General features: G+C 41.4%; 1 protein-coding gene across 2 annotated transcripts in view; it reads left to right on the forward strand.

The window, feature by feature from the left end:
* Positions 1-24,962, forward strand: part of Abca13 (ATP binding cassette subfamily A member 13) — a 399,663-nt gene that overhangs the window by 276,403 nt on the left and 98,298 nt on the right. For both annotated transcript variants that reach the window (XM_050141226.1, XM_050141225.1), the window contains 4 exons: positions 13,499-13,553; positions 14,883-15,060; positions 17,564-17,679; positions 22,001-22,157. In XM_050141226.1, coding sequence (XP_049997183.1) covers positions 13,499-13,553; positions 14,883-15,060; positions 17,564-17,679; positions 22,001-22,157 — 506 coding nt within the window. The remainder of the gene's footprint in view (positions 1-13,498; positions 13,554-14,882; positions 15,061-17,563; positions 17,680-22,000; positions 22,158-24,962) is intronic.

Genomic DNA, 24,962 nt, shown 5'->3' on the forward strand with positions numbered 1-24,962 from the left:
CCAGCTCACCAGCCTTCACGGTTTGTTCTTGGCATCTTCGAATAAAACCAAAACAGTAACAAATCCAGTTGGCCACAGATGGGTTGCTCTATACCTGGACTTTCTGTCTTGTTCCATTTGTCTGTGTCTGTTTTTAATGAAAACTCTATAATATAAAAGATGTGTTGTTTTTAATTTTAAGTACTCTGAAGTCAAGTGATATGGTCCCTCTAGCTTTAGTCTTTCTGTTCAAGATTACGTTTCTGTTCAAGGGTTTATTATGATGCCATATGATTTTTTTTCTTTCTTCTTTCCTAATTAGTGCCTTTCTTTCTGGGCTTGATTTGCACCTAAATAGGATTCTAGGTGTTTGTATGTGCTTGTGTTTAGAGATGGAAGGTAACAGATGGGTCCACACACATGGCATGCTTGGCAGTGAGGCAGAGATGTAAGAAACCAGGGACCAATGAATAAAAACAGTCTCTAGGAATAACCTTCCTCACACGGTTCACAATGAGAGAGAAGGAGCCTGAGATCAGGAGACTGTCTGTGGGAAGATACTGGGCGGATGTGGTTATTGGGTACTGGGAACTGGTGCCTGCGAATCTGACCTTCATTTCAGTCACAGTCAATAAAGGGATGGTTCGTGTCCTGCTGGGGATGGCTGACACTGGAGGCAGTGAGTTATTTGTACCCATAGTGCCATGCTCAGTCTGAATGCTACCAGGTAGAGGCAGTGACTCACAAGCTTCGCTGTCTTCTTTCATGGGAGTAAAGGGTCACAGTGGCCAGAGTCTGCCAACGCTACCTCTTTAAGAATTATGACTTAATGGCAATTTACTAGGACAGAGACCTAGCCCATTTCTAACATAGGTGAGGTGACCATTGTACCTGTCTTTGTCAAGTAGGTGCCTAAGATCAACTTTCTTGGATGAGAATCCTCTTGCTAGTGATTGACTGAATGGGACGGGATTGTTAAAAAAATCTCCTTCAGTCAGGGAACTCTTTCTCTATTCTCTGTTGTGCCTGTCTCTTGACAGCTGATTTGGAGGCTTCTGTCTATATACACAGAAGTGATAAGTACATGCTGGGGATTCAGTACCTTCTATTCAAGTCTTCTGGTTTCCTGGAGTCCGCCACCTGCTTAGTACCTTCGAGATTCCCATTGTAGGGTTTGTTGTGTTGTGTCTCTGGGGTTTTGGTTATGAAAGGGAGGACCCAAAAGGTACAGGACTTCTCCATCTTAGAGGACCTAGAGTTTGGTCTTGAGATTTTTGTCTACAATATCAAAAGACAGTGCACAGTAGAATATATATATATATATATATATATATATAAAAAGAGAGAGAGAGAGAGAGAAAGAAAGAGAGAGAAAGAAAGAGAGAGAAAGAAAGAGAGAGAAAGAGAGAGAGAGAGACAGAAAGAGCGTAGTTCACCTCAAATTCTGTTTGAGAGATGCTGTTGCCAATATTTTAAACAGGTAATGGGATTATCCTCCTATAGAAAGTGGCTCAAGAATTACATTGTACATGTATTGTTAGCATAGGTAGCTATCTGAGCTGTTAGCCAAAGGAAGATGATGGAATACTGAATCCATAGAACAGTGGTTCTCAACTTTCTTATGCTTCAATCCTTTAATATAGTACCTCATGTTATGGTGCTTTGCTACTTCATAACTGTAATTTTGCTACTGTTATAAATCATAGTGTAAATATCCACATTTTCCAGTGGTCTTAGGTGATACCTGTAAAAGGGTTATTTGACCCCCAAAAGGTCATTACTTAGAGGTTGAGAATCACTACTATAGAAGAAAGAAAACATAGGTGAGCATTGGTTCAAGCATAAGCACACCAATTATACACATTTACATGAGGCAAAAATATTTTTGGAACATCAAAGTGGATCCATAAAACTGAAGACATACAACACACAAAACAGAATTTAGTAATAGTGGGTGTGTCAAGAGAAATTCCTAAAATGAGAAAAGTGCTTGCACCTGATTGGTTTTGGATTGGGATTTAATATAATTTTTGCCCTACTTTTTGTTTGCTTGTTTATGTTTGCATGTAAGTGTGTGTATGGGTATATTTATACCCTACTTTTAAATTCAAGAGCTTTTCATGATTACTATTAATGCTTAGTAGTGGTAATGATTTTTAATATTGAGAATGCATTTTCCCTCTAAGACATTAAGAGTGGGAAGAGAAGGTGAAATCCATCAGGATGACACTTAGTAGAAGCACCCTCCACTTACTCACTCTTAGTGGTGCCTGATTACGTTATGCTTTTAATTGGCCCTCAAGATTCCTGGTGACTCCTGAAGACTCAAAAAAGCATTTCTTCAACCTTTATTGCCTGAAAAGTTTTTACATGACCTTAGTTATTTAAATATACAAAGTAGATGTAAAAATCAAACATGTACTTATAATAAACTACAAAACTTATTTTCAACACAGTTCTTTGTTTTACATTTACAATTTATTAAATATGAGAGAAGTTTACAGGCTAATGAGATCTGTGTACTATTACTTTTTACATAAAGATTTAAATCTTGGCTGAACATTTGATATTACAGGGTAGGCAACTCCTTTATAGTTGATCAGCATTTAGATTTTATAATAGTCAACACTGAGAGTGACACTTCATATTAATATGTAGAACAAAATGACAAAAGAAAGTTGAGGACCATTTCAGAAATTATAAGAAACCCAGTTCTAATTTTAAGTCAAAATTCATTTAGCATTTTCTAGTGAAACTTAAGTCAGAAACTCTCAAACAACCAATTTTAAAATCAAGCATTCTAACAGAGTACAACTCGAAGACATACTGGTTTGATACGTACAAGATGAGGAATGATGGTAAGAAAGTATGAATAGCCTTTGTTTTAAATAATTAAATATTCGTATTTCTATAAGAAATAAATTTTTCCGTGTATAGTAAAGGCACTGTAATTCAGGATTTACAAATTTGAGCCAAGGCATTTCAGGTAGCCTTTTAGAGTTTTGTGGTGGGGGCATTCACAATACAAAGGGTGCAAGCTGTGGGTAAAACCTGTGATTATTAGTTGCACTTGTCACCTGGATGTAATCTAGACCCAGGAAGAGCTCAAGGATTGTCTAGATCAAGTTGGATTCTGAGCATGTCAGTGGAGGGTTATCTTTATGAGGTTAATTAAGTTAGGAAGATCTCCTCACCATGTGTGGTACCATTTCTTATCAGGGGACCCTGAACTATATATGGTGGGGAAAGTGGAGTCCTAGCTTGTACTTACTAATTCACTGTTCTCTGGTCTTGACTATATATATTATGTGTGTAGCTGATTTAAATTATTTCCAGTGATAGATGGGAACCTGGAACTGTGAGATAAAATAAATCCTTTTTCTCCCGAATTATTTTTGCCAGATTATTTATCACAGAAACAAGTAGTGAAACTCATATGATATACCATGGAGGTTATTATTTTCTATTCTGAATTAATTAAAGTTTTCCTGTTTGCCTGTTTGGAAATCTATTTACTGTTGCCGTACATTCTAGTAGCGTGTGTTCAGTTATAGGACCTCGCATGGGTTGTGACCCACAGTTAAAAGAACAGTGATTTAACAAGCACAAACTTTTCCACACAGGTGGAGGCCGATAAAAACCTTTCGATGTCTATATTACAGACACGTGGGCATTAATACTGCCAAAGATATACATTTATAAAGGTAATGAGCCCTGACGTGATGAGTTGAATCACAATGTGTTAAGTGTCTCTCCATTATAATGGATATGGTACGAAAGCACAGATGTGCATTTTTATAAATGACAGATATACAGTCTAGAAACCATAACAGATGTAGCCATAATGAGAATACTAAATGAGAAACCTAATTTTACACATTTATACATTGCTGTGGGCCAATTCCTAGAAGAAAAAACCGGAATATAAAAGATAGGAATAATCAAAGAAAAATGTTTTATGTGTCCTTAAAATACACATATGAACATCACCTCTGAAAACCTTTGAAGTGATGTTGGCAAGGGCTGTGAGCCCATTGTGATGCTGTAGTCATGGCCCTTTGCTTTAAGACTCTTGGCCCTGTTACCAGCCTTGTCAGCCCAAGATTTTCTCATAGTGCCATTGTAACCTAAGTAGAATACTGAATAACAGGATACAAAGAAAATAATACCCCAATTACAGGGATTGTTCCTTCGCATAATGCCGCTTCCACACTAGGACATCTAAAACTGTAAATGATATTTCTGGCCTTCCAGAAAAGCGATTAAATGGAGACTCAGAAAATTGGAGCTGCACCTCTCACTTGGATACAAATTCTGCCTGATCTCAGGATCAGTCAGAAGAACCTTCTTCTGCTTCCATTCCCTTTCTGAATTCATCTTCCACTCCCCAGCCCCTTGGCTGCCCATTTCTCCACAGCAAGTCCCACTATAGGAGTGGTTGCTTTATATGTGGTATGTGGTACTGGACACTGGTCATAACCAATCCCCACCTCCTTAGGTCTTTGGAAAGGGGTTTTCTGTCTAAATTTTCACTTCCTGAGATAGTGTGTGAGATGCACTGTGCAGCTGGGTTGTGTACCCCTATTGATACAGGCTTGAAGCTTCTTTGGGGAGACAGTCATCTTCCCCGTGTTTCCTTGTTCATTTCCTATTCATTGCTCTTTAATTTTTTTTGAGAAAATGTATGCATATGTCGTTTATTTAAATAACCCCAAACCTTTTCCAGTCTTTGCAAAATACACATAAAATCTTCTTACATCCAATTTAAAGTAATATTAGTTTAATTTTAAAGTATGTTTAACCTCGTAGAAGTGCTGCAAAAACAAATAGGATTCTGAAAAACGGTAATGTGGTGGTAAGCCAAGTGTGTTTGCAGACCCAGACACCACACAAGTTTCAAGCATATATATTTATGTCCATTATAATCCACCATCCCCAGTGCTGCCAGAACTCCCATCCTGCTCCTCGGTACCTTCTGTGGATGGCCTAAAGTACCACAATAGCTTCCCTGTGGTGGCAGGTAATGTCCTCAGGGATGGACCATTGTCTGCCCCATCACCCCGCTTATGTTAGCTGGCACAGCAACACCTATGGCCTGAGACCGAGCAGATAAAAACTTTGCTTGGTCCTTGATGGATCACCCTGGTACCTAGTGCTCTGATTTCCACATCCAAGTCAGAACACTGGCAGAACATGTTACCCTAACCCTAGCTGGATGCGGTCTTTCAAAAGCTAGCAGCAAGCACTGGGCTTAACTACCATTTTTACAGCAAGGTTTTCTGTTCTAAACCTTCACACTGGATGTCTTTTTCTGTGTCTTGATATCTTAAGAAAATTTCTTAGTTCTGTGGTGAATGCCTAGGAATGACTACGAAGTGAAATAGCAGGAAATGACAGCCTGTGTTTGTTTATTAAGCTGAAATGTAACTACTTTAAAAGATGGATACATGAAAATATAGTATGATCTTTATAGGGCGCCATGTAATGCTTCAGTACCTGTCATGTATATATAGTGTAGTAATTAGAGCAGGTATGGCAAGTGCCACATCATAAATCTTCATGTGTACAAGTATTTTCTTGTACCCTTCATGTAGTGAGGGGCACTACAAATGCACCTTGCTCTTGTTGCCCTGAGCAGTCTAGGTCCTACTTCCCAGGGATATTAAGATCTCATGTAGGCCATATGAAACATGCGAACTTTTTAATGTTATTTCACCAAAAACTTCACTCTGTAAAATATATAAATTGTAGCACGCTAAAGCCATTATCAAGTGAATGGTGGTGTCTCTGAGTTATTCCAGTGAGATTCCTTGAAAGGGATAGTCCCAGACCTACCAGTGACCTGTGACCTCTCCAAAAACATACTTCTAAGGTATAGGTGGAGGCAACACTTAGTGAGGTTCATATTCTCATGCAAAGGAGAGAGGGAAGGACAGGATGGTACCTGCTGGGGGTGGAGGGTTGGGGACTCTTCTGGAGCTCTCTCCGTGTATATCAGCTGTTCTTTTGCTGTCTTACGAAGGTTTGATTTTATTTATATATATAATATTATATATTAATATAATATCAGAGAGATCAGTTCCTTTTCTGCTGCCTGGTGAGGGTTTGTTGTTAGGAACCCTACTGTCTACATGATGGTTGTATAGATGCCCAGTTCTCAGTGCTATTGTACCTTGGTGGGAGTTAGGTTGAGATTATCACTGACCTGGGCTCTGCTGATAACAGGAGTAGGTTTTGTGCTCAGGAAAACAGAACCCATGGCAATCAAAACCTGGTATGTTAGGGCTACACCATTCTTTGAAGTTCCTATTTCCCCTAAGAATCCACCATTCCAGAAACTGCCTTACAAAGAAATGTTTGTCTTTCATTGGTTTCCTTACATGAAGTTTCATTATCAGAGTGCCGAACGGAAAGATGCATTATGCAAATATCCAGGATACAGCCAACCACACTGGTGATTACTAACCAGAGAGGCAGTCCATCATTTCACCGGTGAGATGGGAGAGCAGATTGCCCTCACCTCCTAGATTAGAGCTCTAAAAATGACACCAGTCCAGGAAATATGCCGCAACGAAGGACAATACATTCATAACTTAGAAATGAGGGAACAGAATGCCATCATTAGAGCACCATTTTTAAACTCTCGGCAACAACTCTGATGGTTTAGGGTAAGCCTAGATGTTTATGAAAGTTGGTCAAACATGGATCCATCATTGGTAGTTCAAAATTTCATTACTGCACCATCCGTGGGGACATTTTCAGCTTTTCTGCAGGATGTGCAGAGCAGAGATTCTTGGTCCCTAGCCTGTCTCCTTCCTGCTGGATGATTATGGTCTTTGGGTGATCAGCAGTGAGTGCTGGTGAGAAAGTGGGTTGTGATATCAGCATCTGTTGGCTGGAAGTGCAGTGTGTCCCAGCTAGTTGTCAGACTCTAGGAGGCATCTGAGATACCTGTGTTTCAGGTATCCCTTCTCAAATGGCCATAATGATATTAGTGCGACAGAGCTTCACTCAAAGATAAACACACACACATACCCAAAGCACACGGCACACACATGACCACAGCTTATGTTATCCCTAAGTATCTGACAGGATTCATTTCGGGAACCTTGATAGATGCCTGAATCCACAGATGCTCACATATTTTATTTGAAACGGCGTTGGTGCAGCATAGGCCTGTAACTTGAAATTACTCTGTCGCACAATTTACATACTCTCCAGGTGACTGAAAATGCATAATAAAATGAAACTGCTATCAGATAGTTTTTGTGCTACACTGTCTAGGGAATAATGAAAAGGAAAATGTCTATGCTTGCTCGGTACAGATGCAGGTTTTTTTCCCTGGATATCTGGGTGCATGGTTAGTTGCAGCTGTAGGTATGTAACACATCGATGAGGAGTGACTGTGGTATACATTTGGGTACCAGCTGCTCATCTCTGTATCATGTATATAATGAGGACTGTCACTTTTTCCTCCTATTCTTATGTGTAGTCCTGTAAATTTAATTCATTTCTTTGTGTGTATGTGTGACAATAACGCTTAAGATCTATCCCATCAAAGATAACCAGGGCATCATTATCCATGGTCACCATGCTTGTATGTCTGTCTGTCCCTCAGACAAATTCCTCTTGTATCCCTTCAGTAACATCTCCCTCACCCTGCCCTTTCCACCCTTAGCTTTTATTGTTTCACTTTTAAACGTTTACATCTAAGCACTATCACATGGTTATTTATTTTTCTGCTTCTGGCTTATTTTATTTATATATTCATTTCGGGAGTGTTCTTGCCAAAAGTAAGATTTCTATTTCTTTAAAAAAAAATTTGGTTGAATCATCCTGGTAGTGGTGTCACATGCCTTTAACTCCAACACCTGGGAGGCAGAGGCAGATGGATCTATGTGAGTTGAGGGCCAATCTGGTCTACAAAGAGAGTTCTAGGACAACCAGGGCTGTTACCACAGACAAGCCCTTTGGAAAACCAAACCAAACAAACCAAAACAAAAACAAATAAAGGTTGAATCTTAAACTCTGTAGGTATTTGTAAATGCCAAGTCTATGATCCACACTCAACACTTTTTCTGTGTCTGTTCATCTGACTGGACACTTGGGTTGTAGATTTCTCTCGGTCACTGAGGCTTTGCTGAACATGGTGTGCAGACATGTTATCAGTATAATGATTTTATTCCTTAGTTATGACCCTATCAGTCTTTTACTGGGGTGCCACATCTTACAGTATTTCTAATTTTAATTTTTGAAGTATATTCATTGTTCTGTGTCTCATAATGGTTGCACTAATTTACATTCTCATCAGCAGTGTTTAAGAAATGCTGGTTAGTATACTCCAGAACCTAGAAAACAATAGGACCCTAAGAGAGACATACATGGATCTTAACTTCCTGGGACATAGAAAAAGACAACATCCCCTGAGTAAATTGGTAGCATTGGGACCATGGGAGAGGGTGGGGGTTGAGAGGAAGGGAGGGGAGCAGAGAACAATATATAGCTCAATAAAAACAAAAAAATTAAAAAATTAAAAAAAGAAATGCTGGTTAGGTTGATTAGCCTGACTAGTAATCTAATCATCTCACTGTGTATTTATGTTAAAAGTGACACTATAAACTTGGAGCATAAGCTTGGCTTAATGATAGCGTTCTTAAACTCACACACTGAAAAACTCACAATAAGTTGAAAATGCTGTGAGAAATTCATACAATACAATTAACAGCAAAAAGATCACAAGTTTATGATTCAAAGTTATAGAGGATGGATCATGTGGGTGGCTAGGACCGACTGCTCAATGTGCTAGCTGCCCAGCATGACCAGAGAATGGTGCCAAATGTCTGTAGCCAGGATTCAATTCTGAAACACAATTTCTACAAAGTATATTTCACTTCTGCCTTACTGTAGAGTTGAAAATTCATAAGTAAAAGCCCTGTAAGACAGGAGCAGTCTTTATACATTTTTATTCAATGGTTTTGCTTGACTAAAGCATGACAATGTGATAATGATTTCAAAAAATGAAATTAATTTCTGAATAGGAGTGAGGTGGAATGAAATGCTGATGGGGCCTGGACCAGAAAGTTGAAGGAGAAGATAAAATGTTTCAGGGTCAAGGAAAATGATACTAATTTCATCTTTCAAATGGAATTGATGGGAGAATTTTATATTTTATAATAAAGTGAGCCTGTGTGAAGGTGAAGGATACGACTGTTCCATTTTTCTCCCTCTCCCCTCTGCCCTTTCATTCATACACCTTTCTTTCTCCTTCCTTCCTTCCTTCCTTCCTTCCTTCCTTCCTTCCTTCCTTCCTTCCTTCCTTCCTTCCTTCCTTCTGTTGAAATTAGGAGCGGCAGGGCTGCGTCCCCGGCACCCGGCTGCCCGCATGGCTAGTTTATACCCAGAAATAATTACACGGAAACTGTATTTTTTCAAACACTGTCTGGCCCGGCTAGGTCCAGTTTCTTATTGGCTAGCTCTTACATATTGTTCTAACCCATTTCTAATATTCTGTGTAGCCCATGAGCTGGCTTACCAGAGAGGATCTTAACCTGCGTCTGTCTGGAGTGGGAGCATAATGGCGACTCTCACTCAGCTTCTTTTTCCCAGAATTCTCTTCTGTCTACTCCGCCTACCTAATTTTCTGTCCTATGAGGGCCGAGGCAGTTTCTTTATTAATAAGAAATCACTCCCACATCATCCATCCATCCTTCCTTCCTTCCTTCCTTCCTTCCTTCCTTCCTTCCTTCCTTCCCTTCCTTTCTTCCCTTCCCTTCCTCTTTTTCTCGCTCTCTCTTTCTTTTCTGCCTTCCTTCTTTCTCCTTGTCTGCCTGTCTGTTGTTCTCTCTCTCTCTCTCTCTCTCTCTCTCTCTCTCTCTCTCTCTCTCTCTCTTCTTTTAGAAAAGTATTCTCTAGTGTGTTGGAGCTGGCTTACATGCTGAGCTTGGGGAGTGGCAGGCTTAGCGATAATGTGAGTTCAGAGCCATCAAGACAAGGTGCTAGTGGGCATGAGCCCTGTGACTCTGTGTGAGTGGGCAAAGTGGAAGAAACAGAACTGGGAAACTTGAACACATGTGGCAAAGAAAAGTGAGGAGAGAATGGGACCCAGTTCTGAGCCTGGATGACTGGGATAATGGGAATCCTGAATGGAAGACACCCATGGACTAATAATGGGCATTTTGAGATCAGAAACCTGTAGGTTGTAGGGAACTGGGTATGTGCAGAACGTATTCAACTCTGTGAGGCTTCAGACCCGGAGAAACATCCATTTATTTGGAGGTTCCAGTTTGCCTTCAGGTGCTGTGATAAAAACAAAACAAAACAAAACAAAACAAATAAACAAAAAACAATGTGAGGGGAGGAAGGAGTTTAGTTTATTTTATACCTGTAGATAAAAACCTATCACTGAGGGAAGCCAGGGCTTAAACAGAACCCATGGAGGAATGCGCTTCCTGACTTTCTGGCTCTCTCACTGGCTCAGACTCATCTAACTATCTTGGTCAGCCCAAACCCATCCTTCTAGGGGTGTACCACAATCAGTTGACTAGGCCTCCCTACACCAATTACTAATCAGGACAATTTGATCTACATAATTCCTTAACCAAGGTTTGCTCTTCCCAGGTAATTCTACTTTGTGTAAGCTGACATTAAAAACCAATCAGTCTGCTGGGAGTGCTGGTATTCTGCTTTGGCACTAGATAACTGGAATTAACACAGGTTCCACAAATCAATGCCTAGAACTTCTGGTAGGAAAAGTTGATCCTAGAGGGCAAGCGAGAATAAGACAGGATTAAACACTAGGACTTTGAGTTTGATCCATGGGAAAAAGGAGATCTGGTTAGATGCTGAAATAAGTCATGCCACCAATGATTATTTTCCGTTATATCCAATAAACCCATAGAGTACGTTCCTTAACGACATCACACTAAATAAGCCCATGGTGGATGTTCCTTAACAGCATCACGCTTAAATGCAGCTATCAGCTGCCCTTGGGGCCTCGGCACTGTGGCAGCCTGCCTACGAGGTTTAAGGTTTGTCATGACCTTATTAGATTCGATTATCACAAGAGCCAGCCAATAGAGATTCTGGGAGGGAGATTTGGGGAGATGCTTGTGGAATCAGGTAGGTTACTCCAGTCATCTTGCAGGATATCCAGCTGCTCAGCAACCAGAAGAGTGGCTAAGCTTCAGTGTCTCAAGTTTTTACCGAAGTTTAGTTGGTTAAATAAAACCACCATGTCTGTTAACCAAATTCATTGTCAAACCTTGTCTTTTCTTCAAAGATTGTATTAGAGCCAGTGTTCTCAACCTCTAACCATGTTTTCTGTTTGGAACTTGTGTCCATGAACCAGCTTCTCTTTCCAAGCCATTGTAGACTGTTGGGGGGGGGGTTCTGTCCCACCCAGTCCTTCAGTCATTCAGTCCCAAAGGAATACAGAGAGATCCACATTAATTATAAACTGGTTGGCCTAGTATCTCAGGCTTTTCTTATTAACTAATTCTTATATCTTACTTGTTGACAGGGGTTCTCTGTCCCACCTGATCCCTGTCCTGCCCAGTTCCTGAAGTCGTTAAGTCACAAAGAATCACACAGAGGTCTACATTAGTATAAACTGATTGGCCCATTAGCTCAGGCTTCTTATTAACTAATTCTTATAACTTATTTTAGCCTATAATATCTTTTTTGGCGAGACAGTCACATCTTGCTTCCTTTGAGGCTGGGTCACAACTGCAGTCTGAGTTTTCCTCTTCCCAGAATTCTTGTTGCCATGCCTCAACTTCCTGCCTGGCTGCTGTCACCCCACCTATACTTTCTGCCTGGCTACTGGCCAATCAGCATTTTATCAAAAATAATACAAGTGACAGGATAAAAGACCATTGTCCCACAGCAGTAGACTAAGTCTCTTTCCCCTGATATGTGATGCTATTTTAGCCACCTGAAGAAGTTTACATCTGTCCTCTTGCCCTAAAGGTGTGTGTGTGGGGAGGGGGGGCATTTAGGATTAGAAATTTCAGTATTCTTCTATGTTACTTCAATTTTATAATTGACATAACTCAGGTTACCACATTTTCTGGGTTTTCTTTAATTTATAATATTCTCATCACCAGGCAGAAAGTAGAATTGCATTTAACAGTGAAATATATTGTCTCCATGTAATTATCCTGGGAATACTTGCCATGCTTGGCAGGATCTCATTCTTCATAAACAAGGTCTGAGGTCACTTAACTTTTGTGTGGCTACCTAGTAGAGCTAATCAGTATGAGGCTGGCCAGTATGAGGCTAGCCACTAAGTGAAATTCTGCCTGCCAGTGAGTCTGCACTTCAAGCAGGCAGCCTAGCAAAGGGAGGTAGGGCATCACACCATGAAAGACAAACAGGAGAGCGAGTTGTGGGTGTTACCAATCCTGACAGTCAATTAACTAACTCTAGCAATTCAGTTGGGGAAGGCTGTGTAAGTCCAGGATTGAGAAAACCACACAGCAGGCATCAGACCCACACAGTGGATACCAGGAGAAGAGTGTCTGGCCATTAATTCAGAATCACAGAAATTGCTTCGTGACATCGTGCAGGGGCGTTTCTGAGCAAATAACTCCTGTTGCTCTTTCGGTTGTGGGCCGGAGCTTGCCGTGTTGTATGGCTGATCCCACCGTGGAATGAAATCAAAGACTGGAGCGAATGGGCGTGGTGCAGGCAGCGGAGAGCTGTCAAGGTACACGTAAAATGAATGAATCAAAAGGAAAAGAAAAATACAGTCATAACATGAAAAACATTTTACATTTATCTTGTCACCTGTTTCTGTATTTATTTTTGAGACTGCTCTAAAATCCCACCAGACCTTCAAGGGATCCACGCGTAAGCCCCAGATTCAGTTCTGAATATTTAAAGTGACCAGTGTAAAGAAGACAACCTAATGACTCACAGTCCACAGTGCACAAACTGGTGGCAAAAGTACTGGGTTCTTTGTTGTAGCATCAGTTGGCATTTGTTAAGGAAAGGGTCCTGCTGTAGGATAGTCTAAAGAGCTTTATAATAAGATCTGATTGTTTGATAACATGGTGGTGATTTCTTCATGTTGACTCCTGGCATTCCACTCTTAAAGGAGCCTAACAAAGTAAGCCAAACAAAGTCCACACACTAAACCCCAGAACAAAATTAGCTCGAGAAAATGGTCTAGTTTTCCGTCTGTCTGGACTTGGCCTGTTTTCTATCAAGTGTTCTCTCTGCACATAGTTGTCTAGCCTGATCCCCATCCCTCAGGGCACTAAAATGCTTAGAACACTGGACAAAGGAGCAGGGTGTCTGCGATGTGACACACGCGAAATACATGATGGTTACGTTTGACAAAAGCAATAAGAACACAGAGCCTAGCACACAGCAGTTTAATGTCAAGAACACATCTGCCCCTGGTTGCTAATAATGAATTGGAGGTGGGCAGAGCAAGCAGGAAACATCTCAAGATGGCTGGGAGATGACGCCCCAGAGGGCAGCGCATGGAGCTCACATCTCAATTTGTTGTTCACAGGAATAACACTGTACAGCCACCCATATGGAGGAGCCCTGCTGAATGAGGACAAAATGTGAGTCGACAGGGTGCTGGGGGGGGGCATAGAAAAAACCTCTGCGTTTCCGAGTAGTGTTCAACATGTTTTCAGGAGAGATGCTGGCCCAGATAGATTTAAAGGGGGAGGTGCAATGGCTGGGCAGAAAGTGGCTGAGAATATTATTCAGCTGCATTTTTTTTTTCATAAAAAGAATGTCTAATGAAGAGTTCCTGTAGCCGGTGGGCAGCACACATTCCAGGAGGACGATTCAGATTAATAACCTAAACACGCCATTCACATTGGCAATCATGTAAAACCTTCCTGAATATTTCTCATGCTTGATTTAAAAAAGTTCACAGTCTACAAGAAGTGCAGGTGGAGGTCGGTGGTGTTGCAGGTGTGGTTGGGCACAGAATGAAGTGTCTGGTGTCAACACCTTGCCACTAAGGACACTGTTTCTGTCCTCATTCTCTCCCCATCTCCCTACTTTTTCATATAGCTAATCATTTAATTAAAAATTGATGATAAAAGTATTATTTATCCTTCTGGCCTGTCAAGTGGAGAACATATATCTTGATGGTGGACTCTGTCCTTTAATAAGCAAGGAAACAGTAAAGGTGGGTTGCAGTTTGCTCCCTTCCCTATACTGTTTTCAGAATCCTGCCTCCAGCAGTCTCTTGCCACCTGGCCTCAGTGCTGGGACAGGGTAGCTTCTGACTAAATCAATGTATGATAGAAGGAAGGCATAGTCTAGTGGGGGATATGTGGTCAGACTTTCCACTGTGCCAGACACCTAAAGGACTGCTTGTGCCCACCTGTTCCCAGGTGGACAGAATGAGCAGTGGCAATGCTTGACTTGACAAAAGGTTATCTCAGAGCTCCAGCTACCCACCTGTCAGAGAGTGCATGGTGATATATGGTCTTGCAGAAAGCATCTGGTATTCTCAACACCCAAGTATTGACATGTGCCAGAGATGAGAGTAGCCATACAATTGTTCCTTCCTTTGGGTTCTGCTGCAAAACAAGTGAGCTACAATGTAGGGAAGGGCCACCACAACTGGCTGCCACTCTGGCGATGTTGACCATGTATGTAGCTGAGAGTTAGACTCCATGATGGAGAGTAGACTGAGATCGGATGATGCTGAGATGCTCTCCAGCTTCATGTTTCTCTATTCTGATTTCTATCTTATGTTCTGTTAGCTCTGAACAATAACCCACATCTTCAAAAGCACTTGAGGGGACCAAATGAGGGAGATAACCATAAACAGTGTGCCTGGCTCTTCTCCTCCCTAAGTATTAATCATAGAAGGAAGGTCTGACTTCTGTGACAATCTGATGAGTTGTTATATTATCCTTTCTTCACAGCCTGGAGAGCATCCGCCAGTGTGGTGTCGCCCTCTGCATTGTCCTGGGATTCTCCATCCTGTCTGCATCCATTGGGAGCTCTGTCGTGAGGGACAGGGTGACCGGAGCTAAAAGATTGCAACATATAAGTGGCCTTGGCTACAGGACATATTGGCTAGTTAACTTCCTGTATGACATGGTAGGATTTGGGGATATGGTCCTTATGTGAAGATAGAGGTGGAAGGGCCCAAGTCACGTGGGGCGGGCCACAGCTGAAGCTCTCATTCTGTTGACTGAGAGCATTCTATCAGGTTGCCTTTATGGGGCATCATCAGGTATTCACGATTGCTTCATGAAGGGAAGACTCAAGAATCGAGCTGGAGATCTCTGAAATAAAGGGCCTTCCGAGAAATACACTTTCTCTTTTAGGGAGGAAATGAGGCAGCAACAGCCTTCCCTATTCTCTTTCAAAGGGTTGAAAGGTAAGACAAAAAAATATTAGAAATGATCTTTCATCTGTATCTGTAATCTTTGCCCTCGGTTTGGTAGCAGGTATCAGAGTTTCGTGCATTGTGTAAATCCCTAGACTCTGTCTCCTCTTCTTGGAGTGGCAACAGCAAGTCCTTGCTGGGTTGCTGTCTAGCATTTAGGCCAGATATTTTCAACGCATGCACTCTGATTTAGTGATCTTGTACAGCCATGGCTCATGCCATAGCTGTGGAATAGAGTTTAATAAATGTGCCTGCATGCCCTCATAGATATGATTCATATGATTCTGGGATGTGGCCAATCCTACACGAGCAGAAGGCGGGGCAGGTCTGAAACGCACTGAGAGCCTCCCACTCATCAGCTTCAGACCATCTGTGTTATGGTTTACGCAGAGCTGATGTGTTAGCAAGTTGCTCTTAAGCAATGTTTACCCCTTCGAGTGGGCTTCAGGCTCATCTGTTTATTTTCCTTTGATCCTGTAATCTAGATGTTTGAAAACATACAGTTTATCTCTGAGTCATACCTGAGACACCTCAGGATCTCTTACAAGGTTGCCTTCAACTGGCACTAAAGAGGATTCATAAATTTCAAGTCTGAGAAGGGCTGGTCCCCAAAGGTTTTATCTTTATTAAGCCATGCCTCTTCGTAGGAATGCAGTGGCTCCTCCAGCATGATGCTTCTGTTTGCACAGACCCATGCTTCAGCGCCTCCTACTCAAATTCTGTCTCTAGTACCACAGTCTCAAGATTATCTGCTCCCCAACATTTACCAGCTAGTGATCCCAGAGAAAGTGAAGGAGGTGCCAACAATGAGTAGGATCCCAAAGAGTCACACTTCCATGACACCACAGAGAAACCAAACCTTGGAGACCCTGGGATTCTCCCTCTTCTCTGTGTTTCCTTTATTTCTCTATCCTCCACACTGAATGAGTTCTTCACTTTGTGATGTATGGACTTCGGGTTTAAGGGCAGGAAGAATATTTGATTATTGGCTGGCACTTCTTTTACTTTTACTCAATGATTTTATATTTATTCTCTGCAATGCCTCAATTAAGGCATTGATTGTTGAGGATCTGTTACAGGTTAGGGTGTGTGCAAGATCGCTGAAGACCAAACTTTAGTGTCCTCCAGCAAACTTAGTTCAAACTGATCAAACCTCAGTGTGATTGTATTAGGAAGTGGAATCTTTGGGAAATTATTAGACCTAGAGGATGTAGCCTTCATGAATGCATCTGGACCTTTATAAAAGTGACCCCAGAGAGCTTTCTCACCCTTTCTGCCACTGGCAAGACAAAAAAAAAAAAAAACAACAAAAAAAAAAAAACACTCCAAGATCTTATCTCTTTGCTAAATCTGTTACTGCATTGATCTTTGCTTCCTCAGCCTCCAGAGCTGGGCACAACAGGTCACTATTGTTTGTATTCCAACCAACCTGTCTGTTTTGGTTTCCCTCACTCAGTGGACTGAATGTTCGAACTAAATCTATTAGTAAGTTATGTCAATTTATGAGTAAGTTATATCTCCCAACGGAGTTCACAGTCTCATTAGAAAAAGAAGACAGCCAATATACCAGATGTAACTGATTCATGACTAAATCTTTTGCAAGAATGAAAGAAGGTGGTGGGGTAAAGGTAACTTTAATCCAGGAGGTTACAGTAATAAATGAGTTTTCAGCAAAGATCTGAAGAGAAAAAGGACTCAGCTGCATGGGTGGTTCTGAGGAAGCATTTTGCAGTCAGTTACACCACAGAAGAAATAGCTACATTTTTGCCCGAGGAAACCCTGGAATCCTATTGCCCATGCAGAAACTTTGACAGAAAGGCTATGGAGAAAGCAGAGCAGGAATATCCACCTCTTCCTCTTCCCCGCCCCCATGTGTGGCCTTGTTTCTAGGATAGTATCTGAGTTCTTCGACCCTTCCCAAGGGAGAAAGGCATAGGTACTCTGGTAGGTTGTTAAGTCTGTTTTCTCCTGAAGTACCATAGACCTTGGCTTTAAATTCAGTCACATTCTGAAGTCTAGGTGTTCAGCACATCAATGTCAGAGGAACACAACTAAGCCTGTAGCAATGACTCAGCATGATGAACCCGAAAAATATTCTAATATGTAAAGCAGGAGCTAGGTTTACGTAGAATTTGAATGGAAATTACAGAGTAAATAGAGCACCATCCATGTCCCTATCTAATGTAGCACCCCCCCCCTTTGTCTTTTCAGCTCTTTTACTTGGTTTCCGTCTGCCTGTGTGTCGCCATTATAGCCGCCTTCCAGTTAACAGCTTTCACTTTCCGGGAGAACTTGGTGGCCACAGCCCTCCTGCTGGCACTTTTCGGGTATGTGATGAGAAACACGGCTGCCGAATTATGGTTTGTTTTCTGAGAAAGAAACCCCTCAGGATGGCTTTGAACCTGCTGTCTGCTTCATGATTTTCTGTCTGCCGAAGCAATTACGTTGCTTCTACAAGGGCTGCTGAGCAAACAAGCTTGAGCAAGATGATGAATGCCCTGGAAGGAGAGGGAGGGTGACATGCTCGTAATGAAGATGGCACTGGTCCTGTCTCAGAAAGGCCCTCGAGCTGCTTGACAAACTGGTGCCGTGGGAAATGGATTCTCTGTTAGTCTCACTTTGACGTTAATCGTGGGCTCAAATACATAATCCAGTTAGCTCTGAAATTGCATTTGTGGCGATTCTCCTGTAAAGCTGTCTGGCATATTTTTTTTTCCTCTCCAAGAATATTAGTAGCTTGGAAGTATTTTGTGTGACTTCTATCACTTTTTCCTCAGAGGAAAAATAGTAAAAGTAGAAAGTCACTGCGACTGCTCCCCAAATGGTACCTATCTGGCAGAGAACATTTATTAATATACTATCTCTTTTAAAGTAGCACACCCAGATTTATGCCAAAGACTATAACTAAAGTGGATTTTGCATATTTTGTTGTTAACCCTGTGATCCAGACTGATTCCAAATATCTAACGAGGGGAAAGAGTTTTCTCTCAACAAGTGTGTGTGCATCATCAGATGAATGGGTAGATGGATATGAGTTCAAGGGTGGACAGAGAAGTGGGAGCATATATAGTGGGGACAAGGAAGCCTGTTCTTTCAGGAATATTCATGTCACTTACCCTGTGGCCTTGCTAAACTTAATTCCCCTTTAAACCTTAGGTTCTTCCCTGTGAAATGCCAATTCTGATGCTGAAAGTCAAATGAGATAATCTCTGTAAGCATCAGGGACAATTGACAGGGACAGTAAATTGATTTTAGCCATTACTATTCTTCCTAGAATTAGCTTTTGCTTTAGAGAAATCATGTGCTCACTAAAAACATCCTTGTGGAACATGATGTTACACCCAATTTGAAAGTTCTGACCTCACATTTAAAGGGCAGTGCGCGTGCATACCCTGTTCCTGTTACCTTATTTCAGTTTATTAATCACGGTGGCTAACTAGGGGTTGTTGCATTTCATTGTAGCATATGTCAAATAGACATTGCTATAAAACTATGGTTGAATTTTAGAGGGCTGGACTTCAAAAATGATGACAAAATTTATGTGAAGTTACATGGTTCGAAACTTAATCTTATGAAATGTGTTTTTAGAAAATGTTCAACTTGATTCCATCAAGCTAGAAAATTCCATATTCATAATTAAACATCTTTTGGGATTTTTAGAGAAGCATAGCTCTGTGGATACATTCTCATGGTCTTCCTCATCTTAGTTGTTGTCCTATGGCTGTGAGGAGACACCAGGACCAAGGCAACTTATGAATAAAGCTAGGTCAGGCATGGTGTCACATACCTTTGATCCCAGAATTTGGGAGGCAGAGGTAGGGAGATATCTGTGAGTCTGAGGTCAACATTCTCTACATAGAGAGTTCCAGGAAAGCCAGGGCTATATAGAAAGAGATCCCCCCAAAACAAAACACAACACAAATAAACAACAACAAACAAGAACCAAGAAAAAACCCAAATAAATAAATAAAATAAATAGAGAAAGCATTTAATTGAGGGCTTCTTACAGTGTTAGAAGGTTAGTACATTATCATCAGGGCCAGGGAGTGTGGCAACAGAAGGGCAGCATAGTGCTGGAGAAGTAGCTGAAAGCTCACATCTGACTAGCAAGTTGTAGGAAAAGAGAGAGAGAGAGAGAGAGAGAGAGAGAGAGAGAGAGAGAGAGAGAGAGAGAGAGCATGAATGAGTTTTGTTGGTCACAACAACACACACCCCTATTACCAACACTCAGAACTTCAGAACACAGGTAGAAAGACCAGGATGAGGCCACCTATTAAGGCTCTCTCTAAAAATTCCCCCTAAATGAAAACAAATCAAGAAAGGTCACACTAAAATACACGAAGTAAAAGACAAGCAGCTTATGTAAAAACGTAAAGAACATATCTGGTGCATGTTTCGTGCTAAAGGATCGTGGAAATGAGAGCAAAGATTCCTGTCTGTCCCCCAGGGGAATTCACACAGCAGGAGGAAGGGACTATTTGTCAGAGGGAGACCACAATCTGTTCTTACAAATTCCAGAATACCTGTGAACAGCAGACCGACCTCCAGTGATTATACAATCATTAAAATGATGACATATTTTATTAAAAGAGTAAAGAGTACTCTTTGAAAGGCCACAGTAGGTTTCACATAAATTATGCTCTATAAGTCAATTTAAATGTTCCCTTAAAAATGAGAAAAGATGGGGTAGGAGAGATGAATCTGCCAATATGTTAATTTTAACCAAGTGTTTGAAAGGAAAGTAATAAAAATGTAGTTTAAAAAAATCATGGAATGATCACTGGTGGAACATGAGCTCAAAGACTCAGTAATGCAGGGGAAGAAGTCTCCAGGGACATCATTTAAGACTACGTCTTTGTCTCTGGGACATTTTTTCTTAGACAATGCTTTGATCCACTTGTCAAACATTGGAAAGATATAACCCAGTATGAAGACCCTATGTAAAGTGTGGAAAAGTACAGATTCTATGCAGTCTCCAGGGGAGTGGAGGGCAGTGATGAGGTGGTAATTACTTCCTCAAGGATGGCTCAAGGTATCCGGAGTGACAGTGGGAGGGGAGGTATTGTGAGGCCACCCTGTGAACATGGAGATGCTGATCAAGGCCGATGATCATCTCACTGTGTTCTGTGCTCTGCTAACTGACCACATCTGATATGCCATGAGGTGCTGCACCCCCCATTTCTCTAGCTCCCACACTTTCAAGTTTACCAGAGAGAGCTGGCTGGATGCTGTATTGTACAGGGAACAAAAAAAAAGCTGACTTTTTTGTAGTTCTGGTTAAGGTACAGCAGGATGGTTATCCCCACCTGTTAATAATCTGTCTGTATAGAATGAAAACAGTTTGTCTTATATTATTCCATAATGCTGTGCTTCAATCAATAGTATATATATATGACACACACACACACACACACACGCATTTGCTTATTTTAAGAGTTTGATAGATACTAAAAACAACCTTAAAATTTGACATATAAGTCGGGCGGTGGTGGTGCACGCCTTTAATCTCAGCACTCGGGAGGCAGAGGCAGGCGGATCTCTGTGAGTTTGAGGCCAGCCTGGTCTACAAGCGCTAGTTCCGGGACAGGAACCAAAAAGCTACGGAGAAACCCTGTCTCGAAAAATCCAAAAAAAAAAAAAAATGACATATAAGTGTCTACTATTGTTTATATGTATTTCAGTTGTAGGGATAATTTATTTCCTCCTCCTCCTTCTCCTCCCACTCCTCTTCCTCCTCCTCCTCCTCCTCCTCCTCCTCCTCCTCCTCCTTCTCCTCCTCCTCATTCTTTACATCTGTTTTGTCCTCTGCGTAGATCTAGCTGCCCTTGAACTGTCTATCTTCCCGTCTTGCAGCCTGAGCTCTGGAATTACAGGTGTGTGTCGCCATGCCTGGTTCCCAGTTACTGAAAGCAGTCACGTGACAAAGGCCAGCAGTGGAGTTTTCCCTAGAAAGTGTAGGAGGAAGTGTCTGTGGGTTTGGAGGTGGAATTTGTGCCTTCCCGTTCATGCTTTACTTCAGACAGGAATAGTCATAATATACGGCATTAGCTGACGATGGCTCAGCTCTTTGGCAGTTATTTTGATTTTACTTAATTTTATAGAACAGATATTTTAGAAAATTGCTTTGAAGCACTAGTTTCCAAATTATGCTTCACAAAAATGTCCTTCAGGGTCAAATTATGAGGCAGATTCTTTTGAGTGAGGTTTCTGAGATGCTATGTGACTTTGTATATCACATCCCTTACTCTTTCTCAAGTAGAAAAATTTATCCTTTAGACCCAGGGGTGTTCTCTAGAAAGACTGTTCTTGGTGACCGAGAGCTCTGAGTATTGTTATATTCTTGGAATCTTCCAATTTCCATTATAACCGGTGGACATTATTACTGCAGTAGGATTGGGAGGCAAAGAGGCTCCAACTGACAGAAGTGATAGTAATGAAATTCAGTGGAAAACCTAGACCCCGGAGACACTTTCCCTGATCCTTTGGAGGCTCCAGAGAAGGTTATTTTTTTTTATGGGAGACGATTGCATATATTACACAAAGTGAGGGAAACGTAACCATTCTAACATCACATCTATAGTATACTTCCATTATGATAAGAAACAAACATTTCAGGAAAATAACCATGATTTCTCTTCTCCTGTTTAGATACGCAATGATTCCATGGATGTATCTGATATCCAGAATCTTTCCCAGTTCCGACGTTGCCTTCATCTCCTACATCTCCTTGAACTTCATTTTTGGTTTGTGTACCATGCTGATGACTGCCATGCCCCGGCTCTTGGCCATCATTTCCAAAGCCCAGGTGATTCACTGGCACAGTCCATTTCCAAAGCACCACAGCTTGGAGAATGGTGGTGTCTGCTATGTACTTTGTTACCACGGTGGCAAAATGACTGATTCACACTACTTAAAGAAGGGAGGGTTTGTTTTGACTCACAGTTTAAGAGGACTTTCACTTTTAATTTAGGCCCTAACAAGAGTGTGTAGGAGGAGGCTGTTCACCTCCTGGAGTGTAAGGACAAGCCTGGGGACTAGGTACCCCCTTCAGAGTTCTGCTTTTAGTGACTTCATGCTCAAGATTACAAAATCTTTCAAAAATAGTGCCACCATCTGAGAGCCAAATGCTCAGCATGTCACCCTGTTGAGTAAAACCCAGTTGAGCTTCCGCCCAGTTGAGTTGCATTTTCTAGGGGAATTCAAGAGATTATATGAGTGACCTTGTCTTTTAAGTGTAGAAGGAATAATTTGTTGACAGAGGTTTATGTCCTGCCCAATCCTGCAGCCATTCAGCTCCAAGTATTTACACAGAGGCTTAAATCAATTATAAACGGTTTGGACTATTGCTCAGGCTTATTACTAACTAGCTCTTACAACTTAAGTTAACCCACAATTCTTAAAATTGTTTAGATTGTGGCTTGGTACCTTTTCTCATTAGGCATTCTCTTATCTTACTTCTTCTGTGACTGACTGGTGATGGCGTCTCTGCCTTTCCTCTTCCCTGAATTTTTCTATTCTGGTTGCCCGCCTATACTTCCTGCCTGGCTACTGGCCATTTAGCATTTAATTAAATCAATATGAGTGACAAATCTTTCAGTGTACAAGAGCATTCTCTCACAGCAGTAATTGATTGCAAAAACTTCTGCAGTGTTGTGGGAGCTACTCTATAGCCATGGCAGGACTACTTAGGTATTCATTGCGCTGGGATTCTCAGAGATTCTCAGATGTTGACTTATTGATGGCAGAGGAATGAATACAATAAAGTATGTCAAAGTGTCACTGTGTCCTGGTTTGAAATCTTAAGTAATATGTGACACAGCCCTGTCCACACTCACATGATAGAGTGCCTGAAGAATGGTATCAAAGATTCATGGGATTTATTAGTGTCTTACCATGTATAGAGAAAACACTGTCCTCAACATGAGCTGTTCTCCAGGTTGAGAATCCCTGTGAAGAAAATGTCTACTAGGCATTAGGAGCAGGCTGAAATCCCTTCTCTGGATGCATCCCATTTATTCCTCCCATTTTCCCTCTACCCTGGCTCCTTAACCAGTCTTCCCTTACCCTTGGCTTCTGCTTTAAGCCGTCATTCCCAGTGTGACTTATAGGAACAGGCTGCAGATGCTGGCTTCTCCTTAGCTCTCATATTTCAGCCCTTTTTTTTTCCTGCTTTTTATTCTCACCTCTGAGCATATAATGCTCCTAAGTCCCTACGCTGCTCTCTTACTCTCTGCTGGCTCAGTAGTTCCCAGGTATTTGAGCCACAATTTGTAAAACTCATCTGGGAGTGGTGCAGTGCTGCTAGTGAAAGGAAAGGCTGCTGTTCCCATTTCCAGGAAGAGAGAGGCTGAGGCTTGCCCTAAGCGGGGCAGGTTCACTCCTGTGACTGGGTTCCAGACTTGATAGACTCTCGAATAGTGGCCATCATTATCTCTTATTATTGCGCCTCATGTTTGTGTAGAAGGAGCAGAGTATGCAAATATCCATTTTGCATTCAACGAGGGCAATGATCTATCTCAGTGATTTTTTTACAGATTCAGTTTGACACTAATCTGTATTAATATTCTGAGCCTTTAAATAGACAGCTCGCTGAACAATTAATTGGCTTTAACTTGAGCAGAATGTTTAAGTCGGCAGAGGAGGCTTTGAGGCCCTCCTCCACCCCATCGATTTCTAATGTGCCATGGGTTGATGAGGATGCTGTAAACTGTGGTGGGAAGGAAACCAGATCCAATACTGATCGAACTGGGAGCAACCCAAAGCCTGGGAAGCTCTAGGAGAACTCGATAGCAGAAGAGGGGTAAGCCACCTCTCAAAGGAAAAGGAAGGCCAATCATTTGGAGGACTCACCTAAACTAAAGAGGAGGTTAGCTAGCCAGGAGTGTTTTCATCCACGAGGCTCTATTGGCATGGCGGATGAAAAGGCATTGTGATCTGCAATTATAGACGGCACTGCTCACCTGGAAGAATCAACAGGCAATGGGTGTTTCCTGGAAAGAAAAATGGTCTGAGCCACTCAGCAATTAGGAATGGAGGGGATTTAGCTGGATTTACTTTGATCCTTCTCTTTCTTTTGCTCCTTAATGTAATAGTGTCTGTTGAAGCCATTTAACATTATTAAAATATTCATCCTAATTGACATCAAATGTTCATTTCATGTTAAAAAAAAAGCATTATGAACTTGTAAAAGTAGTGAAAGATGTCAAAAGCAGCCTCTGTGCTCTCAGGTCATAGCCAGAATCACCAGTACCAGCCACTGCATATGCCGACTGCGGTGCCAATGCAGTGTTTTCCCTTGTTGCCAAAATACTGCTAAAGAATGATGTGTCTTGGGTTCTCAGGCAAGGTCAGGCATGTCTTTCGTCTTGTTGTAACCAAGAAGATGTTACCAGCTTAAAGGCTACAGTTTTTATTGTTTACATATTAATATGTGTCAATTCCTCTATTCCCAAATCAATTGATTTGTCAATCCATGAATCTCTGTGCTTTTTTTTTTATTATTAATTCAGCATTCACACATTGCACAGTCTTTGTTAACACTTGTGTAAAAATCACTGTGTTCTTAAAATGAGTTGTTAAAGCATGGATGTCATCATGACTTTCAGTAATT

This window comes from Alexandromys fortis, unplaced genomic scaffold (genome assembly GCF_014885135.2).
Source record: "Alexandromys fortis isolate MF-2015 unplaced genomic scaffold, M_Fortis_MF-2015_v1.1 scaffold_7, whole genome shotgun sequence".
Classification (NCBI taxonomy): Eukaryota; Metazoa; Chordata; class Mammalia; order Rodentia; family Cricetidae; genus Alexandromys; species Alexandromys fortis.